Source organism: Ochotona curzoniae, unplaced genomic scaffold, assembly GCF_017591425.1.
Source record: "Ochotona curzoniae isolate NIBS_2020 unplaced genomic scaffold, NIBS_Ocur_1.0 contig_883, whole genome shotgun sequence".
Taxonomy (NCBI): Eukaryota; Metazoa; Chordata; class Mammalia; order Lagomorpha; family Ochotonidae; genus Ochotona; species Ochotona curzoniae.
Window position 1 is genome coordinate 16,755,859 of NW_024466599.1, and position 16,607 is coordinate 16,772,465.

Below are 16,607 nucleotides of genomic sequence, written 5' to 3' on the forward strand. Positions count from 1 at the left end.
AGCAGGTTTCCAGCAAGACTTTCCATCATAAAACAGGAGTAACATTTAGGACATAGGTCCTTCACTTTCTCTTTCTTTCTTTTGTTCGTTTCTTCTTTGTCTTTCTTCCTTACCTTTCTCTTTCTTGAATCACATTTAGTATGCATAGATCCTTCAGTTTCTTTTTCTTCCTTCCTTCCCTTCCTGTTCCTTCCTTCTTCCTGTCTTTCCATTTTATTTAAAGAACAAAGAGATAGACCCAGAGCACCTTCCCTGCACTGTTTCACTCCCCAGATTCCTGCACTAACCAGAAATGGGCTAGACTGAAGCCACCTGCCTGAACCCTATTCCGGTCTCCCATGTGGCTTACTAGGGACTCCATTACTCAAACCATCATTTGCTGCCTCCCAGGAAGCCCATTAGAAGAGAATTAGATTGGAGGTGGAATCGCCAGCTGGTATAAACCCAGGACCTGCAGTACAGATGCAGGCATCCTAAGCATAACTTAAGTTGCCTTGCTGCACACCCACCTCCCCATACAGTTTCTTTTATCATTTTGTTTTTCTACCTTCATCTCACAAAAATCTCTCCTCTCAGGCATGCTGCCTTATAGGCCATGGAAGCCCTTACTGTTCCTGGGATAAGTCCTGTCTCTTCTGAGTGTCCTGTGCCTTGCTGTTCTTTCTGTGCTCTTCCTTCATGAACCAGTTCCAACGACATCTCAATACAACCTTCTCCAGCAGCCTAGCTGGCTGCTTTCCTCTCCACTTTGTTTACTATTTGTAGTAGCACTATTTCCAGTGTTTATTTACATGTGTGCTCTTTGAGATGAGGCTTTGACCTGTGATTCTTGCTGCTGCCAACTATATACTTCCTTTTAAAGTTTAAAAAAAAAGACTTTTTCCAATTAAATTTTAAAGTAATGGTGGCATAAAATAATGTCATTGTGTATGAACTTGCGACATCCAGTTTTATGCACATGTACTCACGTTTCTGCCGAGCTTATTCTGGTAAGTTGGACATATATTCAGCTTTTAGTGTGCAGTGTCAGCTTTTCTAGGACATGAGACATCCTTCTAGTGCTTTCATGACATTACTAATACTTGGTATTTTCAGTATTGTAAACTGATCTTAGGGTGTGTGTGGAGGAATCTCATGGTTCTGCCTTACACTCCCCTAAAGGCTGTTCATTGGTCATTTGGACTATTGTCAGTTGCCTTGTCCAGTTGTCTGCCCATTGTTTCATTGCATTGTTTTTTGCCTGCTGACCTTGGCAAGATTCTTAATGTGTAGTCGATGTATTTACAGACGTGTTCTCCAGATGTGTTTTACTTTTTCTTTCACAGAATGGTTGCTTCTCAGTTTGTCAATGGTTTTCTTTATGGCTGGTGTTTTTTTTTTTCACACATGTAACAGGAGATAAGTTCAAAAATATTCATAGCAGCTTTATTTATGTTAACCAGAAACTAGAAACAACTCCCAATGCCATTACAGTAGATAATTATATTGTGACACATTCACTCTATGAGATAGTATTCAGCAATAAAACTGAATGAATTATTGCTGCTGTGACAATCATGTCCAAACCTCAGCAATGTAGTTTTGAAAGATGTCAGACATTTCAAAACCTACATATAATTCTATTCTATTAACAAAATCTAAGTACAAACATTTTTATTGAATCAAATAATAAAACTGAAACCAACAGGCATTTTTCTGTTCAGTTATCTCAAATTAATCTTAGTCTAGAAATATAAGGAAATGTCAATTTTCTTCTGTATGTTAAAAAAAAAAACCCTATGAAAGATATATTTTTTGTGCTGTCATACCCTTAAAATGGGAAGTGACCATTCTGAGATCTTTGAAACTGACAGACTATTTAGTAAAAAAAAGTTATGTCACTGGAAACTTAAAAGAAGCTGTTAAATTTTGGAAAGAAAAAAAGGTAAGACAGAAAGGAATCACCTATAATGCTGCCATGGATACAGGGTACACCTGACACTTCTTTCTAGTTCAGTCTTGGTCCTATACATAAAGTGCAAACTGACATACACATTAGGTTAAGTAAATAATATCTATATGTTGTCCTATATTGTAGAGTTTGTTAATATTGTATCATAAACATTCAGGTTTTTCCCCAATGTAATAGTAACTTCAAAGAAGCCCCAATCATTCACACTTAATTCATAAAATGTAAAGGAGCAACTGTTTTTCTATATATTTTCAGGTGAAAGCAAAGAATATATTTCCTCTAACTTTGATTTTTTTGTTCTCAGTTTACAGCTGACCTTGACCAGTTTGACCAGTTACTGCCCACACTGGAGAAGGCAGCCCAGTTGCCAGGTTTATGTGAGACAGACAGGATGGATGGGACGGTCACCAATGTAACCATCAAATCGGAGGTCCTGCCAGCTTCCCTGCAGTCCACCACTGCCAGGCCCACTGCCAGGCTGAACAGTATGTGCTGGGGACTTCATTTCACTTTGTCTCTCACCATTATTGCACAGACCTTTTGTTGATTAAGAGTCAAGTATGCTTTCACTGATGTCACTGCAAAAAAACAAACAGCTATTAACTCATTGAGTCTGTCTTAAGCTGTGGCATAGCCTTTTGTATATAATGTTAAGGTGAGCCGCTGAAGTTAAACAGAGAAATTTGGTGTTCATATTCTAAATATCCCATAGCTAAAGTTTCTGAACACTAGTTTTAAGTTGGAATAAGAGGATTCTATGCTAGAATATACTGGACAAATGCAATGCGTCTTCTTCAATCCCCTGTTAACTCACCACTTCCCTTTCTAAGATGATACATGTTACTAATACAATGAGTTTTCTGTGTAGTGTTACTTAGAATTGTGTCAAAATGCCACTATTTTTCTAACCTAGGTTAACGTTCTTTTAATTGGGAGAAATTTTGATAGCATAACACTTAATTCACATAGAAGGCAAATGGTTTTCACCCAGCGAATTTTTAAGTTACAGAAACCATAGGTGATGATTCTGTTGTATGACCTTGAAGTTGAAAGAAACGGGTCCGCTCATTTTCACACCCCGTATGGATTCCTATTTTCTTTCTGGTGGAAAATGCTGTGGACTTTCACTCTAAGTGGAGCTTTTAGCTGCTGTGACCCAATTCCTGCAAGTTTACTGAGATTTCCAAGCAGCTGCAAAAAAAATGCTGAGTCATCACTGACTTTTTTAGCAGTGCTGTAGCTGACCAGAACTCTGGAGGAGGGGCCAAGAGGCAGGCAAGACTCAAGGCTCCTATTCTCCGTTTACTCACCGTGGTATTTCATAGAAGTGCATTTTTTTTTGGCCTTATTCTTTTTATATCCAAGATTAAAAAATAGATAACAAAAAGTTTTTTTCTCATAATTGAGACAGAGACTGCAGACTGGGATGTCAGTCAAAATTAGAGAAATAGTAAGTTACAAAAATAGAAAGAGATTGAATAAAAGTGTACGTTTTGATTGCTTTGGGCATCTTTGTCCCCATCCACATGTAATTTTGGACCCTGGTGAGGTTTTCTCAGGAGTCACTGAATGGCCAGGAAGATGTCTGGATATGAATATATAAGGGACGGTCACTACAGGGTGAAAGTCATAATATCATCTGATCATCTGAAAATGAAGGCTGTCCCAAATGACAAACCTTGCACTGCCTTCTCCCAGTCAGTGTTGGCTCTACACACACACACATACATCAGAACAGGGAAACATCAGAACAGGGAAAAGCGAATATCATGCATTCTCCCTTAATGTGGAAACTGCAGAGAGAGAAACAGAGAAAAGAGGAAGGAAAGAATGAATGAGGGAAGGAGGAAGGAAGAAAAGGAGGGCAAAGGGCCTGTGTACATCACTTTTACTACAAATACAGTATTTTGACAAACTTTGTTTTAAGTCTTTGCCAAACAAATTGATAGGAATTATATACTATTTAATGTCTGATTATTTTTAAATTTATATTAATGAAGTTGAACATTTTCATTTGATTATTTATAGTTTTTATCTATTTTTGTGCTGGACTGTGCAGTTTTTTATTATTTGTTAGAAATTTATTTATTCCAGGCCCAATGAGGCAGAATGGCAGCTAAAGTCTTTGCCTTGCATGCACTGGGATCCCATATGGGCACCAGTTCTAATACCAGTGGCCCTGCTTCCCATCCAGCTTCCTACTTGTGGCCTGGGAAGGCAGTTGAGGACGGCCCAAAGCCTTGGGACCCTGCACCCACATGGGAGACCCCGAGGAGGCTCCAGGCTCCTGATTTCAGATTGGCGTGGCTCCAGCCATTATGGCTGCTTAGGGAGTGAACCAGGGGAGGGAAGATCTTTCGCTCTGTCTCTCCTCCTCTCTGTATATCTGACTTTCCAATAGAAATTTTTAGAAGTATTAAAAGAAAATTTAGTATTCCTATTGGAAAGGCAAATTTATAGGGAGAAGGAGAAAAAAAAGAAAGATCTTCCATCCACTAACTCACTCCCCAAATATCCACATGGCTAGGGCTGAGCTGATCCAAAGCTAAGGGCCAGGAGCCTCTGCCATGTTGGTGCAGGGTCCCAAAGAATTGATCCATTCTCCCCTGTTTTCCCAGGCTGTAAGCAGAAAAATAGATTGGAACTGGAGAGGCTGGAGCACAAACTGGCTCAGATATGGGATGCCAGCATTTGCAGTTAGAGGATTGGTCAATTGAGACATTGTGCTGACTCCTGGAGTTTATTTTTACTGTTTAGTGTAATGAACTTTTTATTAAGTGGTGCTATTAAGACTATGATTATAACTTAAATTACTTTTTAAAAAACTTTTAAGGAAAGGGCCCAGCATGGTAGCCTAGCAGCTAAAGTCTGCTCAACTTGCATGCGCCAGGATCCCATATGGGCATAGGTTCATGTCCCCATAACCCTGCTTCCCTTCCAGCTCCCTGCTTGTGGCCTGGGAAAGCAGTCAAGGACAGCCCAATGCTTTGGGACCCTGTACCCACATGGGAGACCCGAAAGAGGCTCTTGGTTCTTAGATTTGGATTAGCTCAGTCCGACCTTGCAGCTACTTGGGGAGTGAACCAGGGGATGGAAGATCTTTCTATCTGTCTCTCCTTCTCTCTATGTGTCTGACTTTCCAATAAAAAAAGGAAAGGAAAGAAAAAGAAAACTCTACACTGAAAACTGCATTGCTGAGAGAAATTAGGGATAGCCAAATAAATAGATACTATGTTTAAAAAAATAGTCGGTTATCTCCAAATTGAGTCACATGGCCTTAAAGTCCTTGCATATATTTTAAATGTTTCTTTATTTTTTTTTTATTTAAAAGGCAAAGCAATTGAAAAAGACAGAGATCTTCTATTTGCTGCTGATACTCTCTGGCCAGGTAGAATCCAGGAACCAAGAACTCCAGCCAGGTCTCCTACAAAATTTTTTTTTCTAAGATTGATTTATTTTTACTTGAAAGATTTATGGGGCCCGGCGCGGTGGTGCAGTGGATAAGGTCCTTGCCTTGCACGCCTGGGATCACATATGGGCGCCGGTTCTAATCCCGGCAGCCCCGCTTCCCATCCAGCTCCCTGCCTGTGGCCCGGGAAAGCAGTCAAGGACGGCCCAAAGCCTTGGGACCCTGCACCTGCGTGGGAGACCCAGAAGAGGCTCCTGGCTTTGGATCGGCATAGCATCAACCGTTGCGCTCGCTTGGGGAGTGAATCATGGGACAGAAGATCTTCCTCTCTGTCTCTCCTCTCTGTATATCCCCCTTTCCAATAAAAAAAAATAAAATAAATCTTTAAAAAAGAAAGATTTATGGAGAGAAGGAGAGACAGAGACAAAGATATTCCACCTGTTGGTTCACTCCGCAAACGGTCACAATGGCCAGAGCTGAGCCTATTCTAACACAGAAGCCAAGAGATTCCTTTAGGTTTTCCGTGTGGGTGCAGTGTCCCAAGGACTTTGTGTATCCTCCTGTCTTTTCCCAGGCCACAGCAGGGAGCTGGATGTAATAGACTTTGCATAATGCCAACATCTCTTATGGTTAATGGTTCAAGTTCTAACTGTTCTACTTTCTATCCAGCTCTCAATATATGTGCCTGTCAACTCCATAAAAAGAAAAACATGGTGTAGAAAAGAAAATTTGAATATAGTGCATAATTTGATTTGGCACTGAGTGAGTACATAGCCATAAAATTCCACATGTTAATTTCTGAGGTTGAATAAAACTGTGATCTCCTTTAGGGAATTGGGAACAAGGAGTTTGTGAGAGATAGGTTTGTATGGAAGAACTAGATTTCATGTTTCATGATGAAAAGTCAATAAATCCAAAATTGAAATATCAAAAAGTGGAAACATGCATCTTGAGAAACAAATAAGAAATGGCAAAGAAAATTGGTTCAAAGGTTGTGAGTGTTGCTTCTTTTGAAAGAATACAAAGCGGTGAACACCTTGTAGTTCTAAATTTTTTAATCACATGTGTTTGTTGATTTGATAAAAATTAGTTACTAAAGTATGAAATATTTTTTCTGGTTCTAGAAGTCTATGGAAGAGGGTGTTTTTCTTTTAGATTCTGTGTTGAAGCAAATGGCTCCTTGTTTTTTCTCTTTCTCCCTCTGAAAATTGATACAGCTCCACTCATGAAAGTATGTAAATTGGCCAAGCTGTTAAACCTTGTGCTGCTCAGTTTGCAAAGGCTAAACTGCAGATCCTAAGATGGGTTGAGGAAGGCCTTACACGTGTTCAGTCTGCAGTGTTCAGATACGGATAGGAAAGGAAAGAAGAATCCAGGAGATTTCAGCTGGTAGCAGCTGTTCCTGTTTCAGCTGGTAGCACCGCTACCTTTGAAATTAGAACCAGAATGTTATTGAGCAGCCAGTTTCATAAGCCCTGCCAGCCATAATCAAGCGGCTTTCCCTGTTTTAATCTTGAGGCCTAGTCTGATGTGCCAAGTTCAGATGACTCCTGTGGGGTAGTTCCAGCACCAGTGTACTCACCACTTGAGAACGTGGGACTCTATTCTCTCCCTTGCTGTTTCACACTGAATTCAGAGAGAATCTCTGCACTCTTTTTCCAGGTCAAATGTGAGTCTTTCATAGACCTGGCCTGCCACTCAGTGCATCTGTTGGATTATTACAATCATGACCATCACGCCAATTTCTAGAATCATTTTTTTCTTGATAGTCTATTACTTGTTATGGATGTAATAGACTTTACTTGCATAATGATGTCTATTATACTTATGACAAGGTGGATCCATTTTCTGTGCTAGTGCTTTTTTCCTCAAAATTATTTTATTTTCTTTTTTAAATTTATGATTTATCTTTCTCACTTTTGGTGGGTTTTTTTTGTTTGTTTGTTAATTTGGGTTTGGTCTCTGTATACTGAAAAAAATGTAGAATGGAAAAAATGATGACGGCTAGAATATGTCTTTGAAATAGAGGCCTTTTTCCCAGCATTGAATCTGAGTTCTAATTATAGATGGCCTGCCTGCTTCTCTGTTGTTGAGAAGGAATAGCACTGTGTAGTGAGGAAATCCCTGGGGGTGGGCCATAGCACCCATGCTGGGAGATCCCCTGGGCAGAAAGCCCACCTGGAGTCATGTACTCACCATGTTAATCCGATGGCAAGTGCCAGGTCAGCTGCGTTCCCAGCCCAGGCCTGGTGGCAGCAGTCCAATGGTCCTTCACTGAGCCCAGCCATCGCCCTTGGCCTGATGCTTTGTTCACTCAAATGACCAGTGAGCTTGCAGTTGCTCTGGTGTTCCTCTGTAAGAACCCTTTATAAAAAAATCCTCTCTCCCGTTGCAAGTATTTAGTGGAGTTTAAGTTTCACCATTGGCTAATATTTTCATGTGTCTAATTTTTGATAAATTATTTTCTTTAAAATAATGCATATTTCCATGAGATTTTCTTTTAAGTTTTTTTTTTTTTTAATTTATTTGGCAGAGTTAGAGGAAGAGGAGAGCCAGAGAGGGAGAGATCTTCCATGTGCTGGTTTGCTCCCAGAATGGCCACAAGAGCCAGGACGGAGCCAGACTGAAACCAGCAGCTTCACGTGGTTGGCAGGCACCCAGACCTTGAGCCGTTCTTTCCTGCTTTTCCAGGCCATTAGCAGAGAGCTCAGTCAGAAGTGGAGCAGCCAGGACTCAAATTAGTGGCCAGGTGGAGTGCACGCAGCAGTTTGATCTGATACAGCACAGTGCAAACCTTGAGAAATTTATTCTAATCCTTATATGCTATCAGCATATTTTAAAATCTCTTTTGTTAGTTCAGTGTTCGTTTTGGAAGGAGAATAAAATATCGGTGAAAAATCTGTTACGCTGAACTACAGTATCAAGCTAATTCCATTTAGACAGATAAGACCCAGAGAACAAAGGGGGAAAAAACACACATGCATGCACACACATAGAAACAAAAAGTTGGCCAGAGTTATATACAGCTGGTTTGTGAAGACCTGCGTTATCAGACACATGAGCAAATTCGTGGCTCGGATAACTGCCAGAGCTGCTCTGTAAGAGCACATCCAGAAACACTGCTCTTCAACACAGTCTTCTTTGAAGCTGAGACTGTAGCTCTGCATGCCCCTCAGAAAGTGCTTCCAGAACAGCTCCCCTGTCCTTTAGGCCATCTCCAAATTCCTGTTCTTTCATGGTGATTTTGACTTTTGAAAATTTCCAGTTATTTAGATCTGGGGTTACCAATCCAAGAAGTAAGTATAGCACTGTCTTTCTAAATCAAAACTAAAATTAGGTATCCCAATGAGAAGGGTGATTTTCTTGAAGAGCGTGCAGCCATCTTGAGATACTTCCTGAAGAACTGCAACGACAGGAGGGGTCTCAACGTCTCTGGTCCCTGCAAACTTCTTATTCTGTGAGCATGCACAGTCTCAGATAGCTCAATAATTCATAGTAAAGTAAAAGTACTGTGCAACTATAAAAACAAGGAGTGTCTCAACAATATTTTCAGTACTTAAAAAGATCTTTTTTTTTTTTAATCTGAAAGGCGATAAAGACATTTACTAGTCCACTCTCTTAAAATAAATCCCCACAACAGCTGGTCTTACTCCAGTCAGCAGTCAGGATCTGGAAACTCCCTCTGGTCTCTGATAGTAGTGGCAGGAACCTAGGGACTTGGGCCTGTGAGTTCCTGCCTCACAGCATGCATGTTGGCAAGCAACCGAACTGGAAGTAGAGCCACAACCCAATCCCAGGCGCATTGATGGGGGGATTCAGGCGCCACAAGCGATGCTCCAGACACACACTGCAAGAACTGTTTTAACTTGCTTGTTTTTGAAGTTACATTTAGCCGGAGTGGTTTGAGGTGTTGGGATTTTTGGTTTTAGGTAGTCGAGAGGGGCTTGCTTATTTATTTTTGGAGTAATCAAGACAGCAAGCATGCTTCAACACTCAAGACATACCAAATCAGAGAGAGAAAATGAAAAGTGGTGTTCTGTCCTCCAAAACCTCCAGCTGCAGAAAAGCCCCTGCTGTGTATAGGTGCTGTCACTACATGCGTTCATTGTCAGGATTTTTTTTATTTTTATTTGAAAGGCAAAGTTACCAAGAGGAGAGACAGATCTGTCACTGGCAGATTTACTCCCCAAATGGCTGCAGCAGCTGGAGCTGGACAGGTCTAAAACAAGAAGCAGGAGCTTCCCCCACGACCCAATATGAGTGCAGGGTCCCAAGCACTTGGGCCTTCCTCCACTGCCTTTACCAGGCCATTAGCAGGGAACTGAATCAAAAGTAAAGCTGCTAGGACTCAAACCGGCACCCAGATTGGACCTGCAACACAGGTGCAGGCCCAAAGTGCTATGCTGGCTGCCAGCGTTGGTGTCTTACTCCTTTCTTCATTTGGTGTTTCTTGGATGCCATTCAACATAACTCATATAAAGGGCTCCTTTATTTCTTTTTTGACTTTTAAGACTTTTTATGTTTCTCACAGAGTTTTACTTAACCGGTTGCCTAATGATAGGCATCTTTGTGCTATTGCAAAGCTATAATGAATAGTCTTAAGCAGAGATAATTTACCACATATGAAAGTGTATCAGAAATGTAAGTATTTAATAGAATTTCTAGGTCAGAGACTAGTTACTGCTAAATGGGCCTTCTCAGAGATTGTATCAGTTTATGCTATGACCTGTAATGTACCTGTTTCTACACATCCTTGATAATATATTGAATTATTTACTTTCTTATCTTTTTCACTCTGATGGTTTTATTTTAAAAATACCCAGTGTAGTTTTAATCTGGAATTGTAAATTGAGCTAATCATTTCAGTGATTTTATTTAGCCTGTGTGTTCATATTCTTTGCTGTTATCTACTAGGTTATTGGGTTTTTCTCACTGTCTTGTATATTTGAAAAATTAGCCCTTTGTTCCATATCATATTTTAAAATACTGGACACTAAGTGCTTTGCACATTTACTGCCAAGTGTAACATAAAACCAACCCAGAAGCCACCGTAGCAACAGCTGAAGAAAATTAACTGTGAACATTAGTACATAGCGAATCAGTACATACTGAATCAGCTGCTAGAGTGGGTTACAAGAAGCCACCCTCATCTTGAACACAATGCCCCCTGCTTTGTGTGCAGAAAATTTTAAAGTATTTAATAATAATACAGGGCTTTTGCTGTACTCAGTGTGGTATCAAGTTTCCCTTTCAACCAGAGTCTAAGTGGAAAAAGTTTGATGTTGAGCCCTCTGCAACAACAGTAACAGGTGTTAATAGCTTGATCAAAGGTCCCTGCAGGGTAGTTTTCTAACCCCCGAGGGCCACCTGCTTCTAACAAGAGATGGTGCTTCTTGTGGATAGTGCCTGTGGGTACACAGGGACTTCAGAAGGCTTGTAGACAACAAAATTGAAAGGAGCCAAAGAATGTCAAAATTCACATGAAGTGATTTTCAGAGTGTGCAATTTTCACAAATGTTTTGAAACCACTTCATGCTAACTCATGTGTGTAATAAGCATGCAAAACGTGACCAAAAATAGGCTTGTTCCCTGGACAAAGGGAAAAAATCTTTTGTTTTTCAAAAAAATTCTGAAACGAACAAAAAAAAAAACCCTCAGAATTTATACAAGACAGTTTCCAAAGGAAGTACCATGAGATTGAAGTGACTTGGAAAAAAAAAACTTGTTTTATGCATCCATTGTACACAGAGCTTTGAACTGAATCAGAATTTGGTTCATTTGAAGATTTTTCTATTTGTTTTTCCTTAATTACTAGTTCAACATATGAATCTTAACTTTATTTTGAAAAAATTTTCTCTAACTTATTTTCTTAACACTTTATTTATCAAACTAGTAAAATGAGATAGTATCCTATTACCAAGACAGATACCATCCTGTAATATTTAATATGGGTAAGAGACAGGATTGCACATTTTTCTTAGACGCTACATAATTTGATGTGGGCTTAGATTTCTTAAGGGGTTTGGATTGAAGAATTAATGTGTGGAGCACAGCAATGGGACAGCTTTAGATAATTCCATCTGACCAACTTTCTGATTGAAAGGACTATCAGAATTAAGTGATTATTTTCCCATCACCATTTATTGTTGATGTTATTGACTTGTTTGTTGCACTTTTTGGGGTCCTACATAATTTGACGTCTTGATCATCTTATATGGAGTCCAGTTAACTAGAAGTAATTATGTGCATTTGAACATAAATGTAATTATGTGTAGAACTCTTAATTTTTTTTAAACTTATTTGTTTTTATTAGAAATGCAGATTTCCAGGGAGAAGGAGAGATAGAGAGAAAGATTTTCCATCCACTGATTCACTCTCCAAATGGCCACAACGACCAGATCCTGAGCTGATCCAAAGCTAGGAGCCAGGAACTTCCTCTGGATCTCCCACGTGGGTGTAGCATCCCAAGGCCTTGGGCCATCCTCTACTGCTTTCCCAGGCTACAAGCAGGGAGCAAGATGAGCATTGGGGCAGCCAAGGCATGAACCGGAGTCCCTAGAGATGCTGGTGTTTGCAAGTAGAGGATTAGCTGATTGAGCCATCATTACCGGCCCCATAGATCTGTAATTTTTCTTTTTCCTAGGTATTATATATACTGCATATGAATGTTGGGCCTTACTTGTTTCCAGTAATTTTTTCAGACACTCTTAAGCCAACATAATCTTCATCAAAATGAATAAATTTTGATTTAAAATAATTCCAAAATTATTACTTTACATAGAAAATTGTACTAGTTTTCCAGGACTGCCATTCATAACATCACAAACTAAATGGCTGAAACAATAGGAATTTATTGTCTCATAGTTTTGAAAGCAACGAGTGAATTCGAGATCAAGCTGGCAGCAGTTGGAATTCAGCTAAGGTCTCATTTTTGGTGGGGATGTAGCTCCTTGCTGCTTCTGCTTCCATTTGGTGGCTCTCCTCTGTGTGTGTCCTTATCGTCTCCTAGTAGACATTAGTCTTGATTGATGAAGGCTCACCAGAATGACCCCTCTTAACTGCCTACGCTTGTGAAGCATTAGGACTACAACATATGAACGCAGCATTGGGAGGATGAGAGGGCAGAGTACAGCCCATGACAGGTTTCAGTTAACATAAATGCCATTATAAAAGAAATAATCTTTTTAAAATCTTTGTAAGACGGAGTCAGAAGGAGAGAGATTCATCAAAGTTTCATTCATTGGTTCACTCCCCAAATGGCCAGAACAGCCAGTACTGCTCCAAGCTGAAATCAGCAGCCCAGATCTTCACCTAGGATTCTTTCGTGAGTGACAGGGAACCAGTGTTAGGAACCAGTGTTCCTAAACTGCAAGCACTATGCCACAGCACTGGCCCCAAAATGTATTCTTTAGTCTCCCTACCTAAAATGAAGCAAGATATTTTTTGTTAATACTTCGGCACATGTATTAGTTTATAAAAATAAAATCACCCTAAACATAATGTCCTTAAAATATACTTACTTATATCTATACTGTGATTCATTAATAATTCCATAAATTTCTAACATTTAGATTACTTGTAATATTTTCTTAGTGTTAATAATACAGATGATCATAAATATTTCAAAAATTTCTTACAGAAAAATTTTCTAAATTATATATACTGATTTTTTCAATTGCAAAATTTGTGTTGTCATTGTAAGTATAGGTTGTTATTATACAGCAGTATTCTCAGATTAACAACTGTGTAGTTTTGTCCCTTTGCTAAATAGCTTAGATTGGTATGCCTTTCCATTTCAGTTCCCACCTGTGCTATGTGTACTTTATTATCTTTTACTTGCAGCTCTCATTTCGTGGTCATTACATTGTATTCTGATGTGCTATGGACTGAAAAACAATCAAAATGGTTATATTTATCTTTAAAAGAAATACTTTCTGACCAATTACTGAATGATTTCTCTTTTGATAGCTTCAGTCTATAGGCTGTTTTTTAATATTGGATATTCTTTGATTCATAAGCTTTTTCTCATGTTCTCATTTACATTTTATTAAATGGTCACATTCTAGGCATCATTGAAACAATGTTTTATATTACTGTGCAATATATTGCTTCTGAAAATTTATTGTCCTTTTATCCTTCACTATGATAATGGCTTGTTTTTGTTTTTTTGTTTTTGTTTTGTTTTGGTTTTTTGTTTTGTTTTTATTTTTGTTTTTGTTTTTTGTCAATCAGGATTACCTGATTTAGAATTGGAAGCAATTGATAACCAGTTTGGACAGCCGGGAGCAGGTGATCAGATTCCATGGGCAAACAATACAGTGGCTGTAAATCAGAATAAGCCAGAAGAGTAAGTAATACATTGTATATTTTATAATTTTCAAATGCAGCTTCTAAACAAAGAACTACTTTTCCCACTGGATTCTACTCTGCGTTGATATTTTAGGAGATATCAATGGATACAACTGCTTAGTGAAACAACAAAGGGGGTAAAGGAGAACTTTGTGTTAACCAGATTTGTTCACTGCATGAACACAAGATTTAGGGTAGGTTGCAATCACCAAGAGATTGATGCAATATGCACATTGTTGCTTCTTTTCATCTGTTACTTTGGTTTGATTAATTACCATAATATTTCAGGGCACGTGCATAAGTTGACCTGAATACAACAATTTTGTTGTTCTGAAGCTTTTCGTCTTATATTTTTTTGCTTCAGCATTTTTCAGCATTATACAGAAAAGTATATGGAAGGAAATTTTTCTACATCAATTTGGTATGCCATCTTGGTTAAGATTAAACAAGTTAACTAATTAATATTAGTTAATTAATTGTATAATTAGTTATATAATTAATGCAGTTGATTATTTATGAATGGCAGCACTTTGCAAGTGTTCACACAGCCAGTGCTGGACCAAAATGAAACCAAGAGCTGAAAACACAGGTTGGTTCTCCCAGATGAATGGCTGATCCCAGCTGCTGGAGGCTTAGCCTGCCAGCTTCCAGGGTGCACTTCAGCAGGAGCTGGGGTTCAACTCCAGCGTGGGGTGCAGGGATCCTAGAAGCAGTGTAACTGCTTTGCCACCCATCCACCCCAGAATTGAATTGCTTAAGCCACATAGGCAGCGGAATCCACATCACAGAGTGTATCGAATAACCAGAATAGTTAGTGTTGAATATAGCAAGAGAGCCTGGGTGTGAGCAATGTTACCACGGACCTTTGCAGAGTTAGTGTTAATATTAACTTTCTGGATATTTCAAGTTCCATATATCACTTGATACAAATTTGGATAAGACAATTTTCTACATGTAATCAATGAACAGTTTGTTTTGTTGGTTGAAGCTTAACATGTTTCATCTTTCCAATCATGTCATCATTGTGATTTATCTTTCAAAGTTAAATATTAGATGTATTCTTTTGCTTATGGTTTAGTTACCAACTAATGATATCCGTAGAATAGATTTCAGTGTAAATTTTATCAGGGAAAGGGACATGCCAACTTTTCTTTTTTACCTGCATTAAAATTCTTTCCTTTATTTTAGCCACATTTGATTAGCAGGTATTTGTCTAGACTGAAATGAAGACTATTGAAACAAATTTCAATCATTAACAAAAGTATGAAAAATGTATTTGAGCTATATGCTAAACATTGCTTTAATTTCCACACATTAAGCATGTAGCATTTTGTTCCCTAGAATTGTTTACTAAGCATCCCAACAGGAAATTGTGTAGAACCAGAATCACAGATACATGTATAGGAGGGTGGAAAAAGTTATGGAAATTGAAATTTAAGGTTAAGTTTATTTTGGTGCACAATTTTTTAAATCTGTGTACAGTTTTTTCATAATTGCTTCTAGTGAATTTTTCAGACTCCTCAATATGCGTGGACTTTGAAATTTTTGAATACATGAAAACAAACCTTTTAACTTTCATTTTTTTTAAGTAACCTTGTGTATATGGTCACATATATGTATCTGTATGTATTTGCTTTCTAAAGAGTGAAAAATTATATGCTTGTAGTCTGAAACCTTTCTATTTTGATCCCATAGCCAATGTATTAGTTCACAGTTAGATGAACTTCTCTGTCCACCAACAACAGTAGAAGGAAGAAATGATGAGAAGGCCCTTCTTGAGCAGCTGGTATCATTTCTCAGTGGTAAAGATGAAACTGAGCTGGCGGAACTAGACAGAGCTCTGGGAATTGACAAACTTGTTCAGGTATTTACTGAAAGCAGCATTATGAAATGGCCTAGCACTGAGCAATTAAAAGTTTCAAACTAAATAATAATTAAACGACCTTTAAAGCAAAAGGTAATGCTTTTTAAGACTTAATTTATCCTTCATTCATGCCTTTCTTTTTCAAACTGTAGGATTATAAAGTCTGTTTAGTACCTTATGATCAACATTGTCTAAATGAAGTAGAAGATGGTAACAAAGTGCCACAGTGCATAATTAATTTTAAAAAGCAAGTTAATCTCAAGAAACTCTCCTTTCAGTTACATATATACCAGATATCACAATGTAAATTGTGCTTCTTTAAAAAAAAGTAAGAGGTTTATTTATTTTTATTAGAAAGTCAGATTGACAGAGAAAAAGATCTTGTATGCACTGGTTCACTCCCGAAGTGGCCGTAACAGAGAGGAGCTGATCCAAAGCCAAGAACCAGAAGCCTCTTCTGGGTCTCCCATGAGGGTGCAGGGTCCCAAGGCTTTGGGCCGTCCTCTACTGCTTACCAGGCCACAAGCAGAGAGCTGGAAGGGAAGTGAGGCAGCCAGAACACAAACTGGTGCCCATATGGGATCACGGCACACGCAAGGCAAGGATTTAGCCATCAGGCTACCATGCCAGGCCCTAAATTGTGTTTTTTATAGTAAGCGATAGTCAGCTGTTTGAAAGGCTTCTATTATGTCAGCTATTGATTTATGTCAGCTGTAGAGTTTTTATATAAAAGCATGAATTCTGTGTTGGAGATAGAAAAATTCCTAATTGGTTCCCTTTTTAGGAATCTGCTGCATATGGTAATATACCAAGTAGAAAGTTTAAGGATTCTTTGGCTTCGTAGTAAAGTTCTTTTCAGACCTTTGTTTTTTTTCATTTCATGGATTCAGGGCCATTTATTAACCACATCTGCATGTTTTACAGAGATTTTAAATATGTCAGTCAATCTGTTTTTCTGTTTCAAAAGCATCTTCCATAAACAATCCCTTGTGGAGAGTACAAATTCAGGAAGAATATGTTATGACCATTTCTAA

At 38.6% G+C, this 16,607-nt stretch overlaps 1 protein-coding gene across 1 annotated transcript in view; it reads left to right on the forward strand.

Annotated features, from left to right (window-relative positions):
- Nucleotides 1–16,607, forward strand: part of NCOA1 (nuclear receptor coactivator 1) — a 164,282-nt gene that overhangs the window by 116,615 nt on the left and 31,060 nt on the right. Inside the window, exons 13-15 of the mRNA XM_040992920.1 lie at nt 2,256–2,436; nt 13,593–13,707; nt 15,405–15,573. Coding sequence (XP_040848854.1) covers nt 2,256–2,436; nt 13,593–13,707; nt 15,405–15,573 — 465 coding nt within the window. The remainder of the gene's footprint in view (nt 1–2,255; nt 2,437–13,592; nt 13,708–15,404; nt 15,574–16,607) is intronic.